The 3,006-nt window shown below is 47.9% G+C and overlaps 1 protein-coding gene across 1 annotated transcript in view; it reads right to left on the bottom strand.

Moving 5' to 3' along the window:
- Positions 1-280: 280 nt before the first annotated feature.
- Positions 281-3,006, bottom strand: part of UPP2 (uridine phosphorylase 2) — a 7,892-nt gene continuing 5,166 nt past the window's right edge. Inside the window, exons 5-7 of the mRNA XM_010014746.1 lie at positions 2,126-2,335; positions 939-1,085; positions 281-453 (exon numbers count right to left, since the gene is read on the bottom strand). Coding sequence (XP_010013048.1) covers positions 281-453; positions 939-1,085; positions 2,126-2,335 — 530 coding nt within the window. The remainder of the gene's footprint in view (positions 454-938; positions 1,086-2,125; positions 2,336-3,006) is intronic.

Below are 3,006 nucleotides of genomic sequence, written 5' to 3' on the forward strand. Positions count from 1 at the left end.
GAGCATGCAGTTCAGTAAAACAGTCTTAATTTCTGTGCAAATTTTGGCTGGAGCTTTCCTGGGTGAGCAGGTGTGTTGGTGTAATTCAAGCCACATTGGAGGTCTGCAGCTCCTGCATGGTGGTGTTTGCTGGATCTGGCTGCCCCACTCAGCTGTGGGAGTGCCTTTGCCCATGGGAGTGCATCATGCCCAAGTCAGTGTTTTCCGTTTCCCAGAAGAAGGGGCTGTGGTGTGCCTGGCATGGGAGCACAAGCCTGCACTGCTTGTGTTGCATCACCCATCAGTTTGTGAAGAAAAGTGTATTTCCTCCTGGAGAGAGCAACCCCAGGCGCTTTCGGATGAAGGCTGCAATCAGGCTCTGGGGCCGCTGCTGGCACTCCCACAGCACCTCGTGGGGTGCCCGGATCTGGTCCCCCTCCAGGCGGTCCAGGAGTGCCACACAAACGACAGCAGCTGCAGGACGGCCAAAGCACTGTGTTACCTCACACCTGATGATGAGCACCCTTTGCCTTAGAATACTGCCCCATGGGGCAGGAGAGGATGCCCTGCTCCTGCTGTCCTCCCCAGAGCTCACTGTGGAATGTGCCCTGATGCATTGGAAGGGCCAAAACGGCAGGACCTCTGGGTAGCTGCTGGCTGTAGCACTGCTCTGCAGGTGCCCTCTGCTCATCCCTGTTTCTTTTCCAGCAAAACAAGGGAAGGCAGCTAAGTCTTCCCAGGAAAGGGAAGAGGGAGGATTAAGTTTTGTTTTGTCCAACACTCAGGCCTTCTAAAACAAACTTGGTTTTTATTAACCCCAAAATTGTTCTAGTGTATGTTTCAAGTTAAAATAGTCAGGAATGTGGTTTTGGCCTTTGGGTTGCCTGAATCTCGCACCAAACCGAACCCTCAGGTTGGGTTAAGCTGTGGAGTGCGGGGAAAGATGCAGAAGCACTCACCTTTCAGGCCACACAGCCCACACAGGGCAGCGAATGCTGTGGACTCCATTTCGATGTTCCTCACACCGGCATTGTAAGCTCTTTTTAAGTATTCTAACTTTTTTTCACTGGAAAAAGAGCACAATGCTCCATCTAATCTCCCCTGACCTTGAAAGGAAGCAGAGAAGTGTCACTGCTGGCCCTGTGTAGCTTTACAGTTGCAGTTAATGGGGTGTAGTTTCAAATGGGAAGTCCAGCAGTACCTACATTTGTCTGAAGCCACCTAAGTTTTCCTTTGACTAGTTACTTAAGTAGCAGTACTTATGTTCAGTACAGCTACTCCTCTCACACAGCATGTAAAGTCCTTCATGCAAGCCAAATGTATACCTGCAGCTGTGCTAACCTGGACAGCATGCTTCGTTTTATTGCTGTTCCTATTATTAATCCTCTCAAATGGATTTTTGTTTAAATAAAACATGGCCTTGAGCAATACACAGATGGTTGCATTTGCAAGCAGATCCAAAGGTTTATAAATAGTCCTCAGATTATTAATTCTTCATTTATTGCATTTCATCTACTCTGCAATCAGTGTTTAATTTTGCAAACAAAATGGTTCCAGAGTAACCAAAGTTTGTTTACATAAATGTTATAGGCTTCCTAACATTTTCTTAGTGTTTGGTAGTTCTGAAGTTACAATCTTTGTTGTAGGAAACACTTAGCATTAACCCATCTGCTAGGCATGCTACACAGCTGTGGATGAGGGGCTGTTTTCTTTGCCAGGGTGCAGCTACTCCTGCTTTCAGCAGGTCTGTGACGGCACATAACTCCCATTGGATGGCTGGACCAGGGCAGCAGAGGTCCCCTGGGCATCTGCATTGTCCCAGGGAGCTAACCACTGCTGCGTGGATCTTAGCTCATGATCCACCATCAGCTACAGTAGCACTGGCCTTGCAGGTAACATTACAAAAAAAATTTAACTGTCAGATGCACAAGAGACCAACTTGCCCAGGCAAAGAACCAAAACTGGTATTGCACATTCTGAAGGTGTACTCTGCTCTGACCACTGAACAATCTCTAATGTATTATCAAGTGGGTCTGCTCCTGCAGCCCTTCTTAGGCTTTGAAAGCATGGATAGTTTTGCCTACACAAGAATGTAAGACTTGGCATTATGTCTGTGGGAAGGAAGGACAGTAAAAGGTTGTTTTACCTTCATAGAAGTCATAGGTGCACATGGTATGGCCAATGAGCGTAAGGAAGTCAGGAATCTCCTTGCTGCAGGCAAGTAGCTCCTTCACAAGGTCCTTGTCTAGCTCCGTGCTCCGCACTACCACATCATCCAGCACCACCTGTTCAAACCGTGGCTTGAAGAAGGAGTCCACTGCTGTGTCTGTGATCACAACAGTCCCGGGCTCGATCCCTGTGAAAAAAAAGGCTGAGGCTAAGCCAGAGCTCATAACACTTGTGACTGCTGAGAAAATTCAGCATAACAGGAAAATCTCTGTAGATGTATCAGTGACTGTGGGGTTGTTCTTTTCAGTGAGTAAAACAGATGTGAGAGAAAAATTGAAATGCATGCAGTAGCACAGATGTACAAGTAAAATGTACAGAATCAGCACAAGATGAGCGATTGTGGGAACATGCTGAGCAACAGCGTTTTAACTGCTTCTGGCTTGCAGAGATCATGGCCCACCACCAGCTTCTGCAGGCACAAGCAGCACTGCTGCTCTGGGTGGGAGTCATACAGTCATAGAATTGTTTAGGTTGGAAAAGACCTTTGAGATCATCAGGTCCCACTGTTAACCCAGCACTGCCAAGTCCACTACTTGTCCCTCAGCACCACGTCTACATGTCTTTTAAGTACCCCCAGGGATGGTGACTCCACCACTTTCCTGGGCAGCCTGTTCCATTCCAGGTTGCTGGACACCCTTTTGGTGAAGACATTTTTCCTCATATGCAATCAAACCTCCCCTGACACCACATGAGGCTGTTTTCTCTCAGCCTATCACTTGCTACGTGGGAGAAGAGCTTGACCCTCATCTTGCTACAACCTCCTTTCAGGCAGTTGTAGAGAGCGAGAAGGCCCCCCCC

Source organism: Nestor notabilis, unplaced genomic scaffold (assembly GCF_000696875.1).
Source record: "Nestor notabilis isolate BGI_N333 unplaced genomic scaffold, ASM69687v1 scaffold5360, whole genome shotgun sequence".
Lineage (NCBI taxonomy): Eukaryota > Metazoa > Chordata > Aves > Psittaciformes > Psittacidae > Nestor > Nestor notabilis.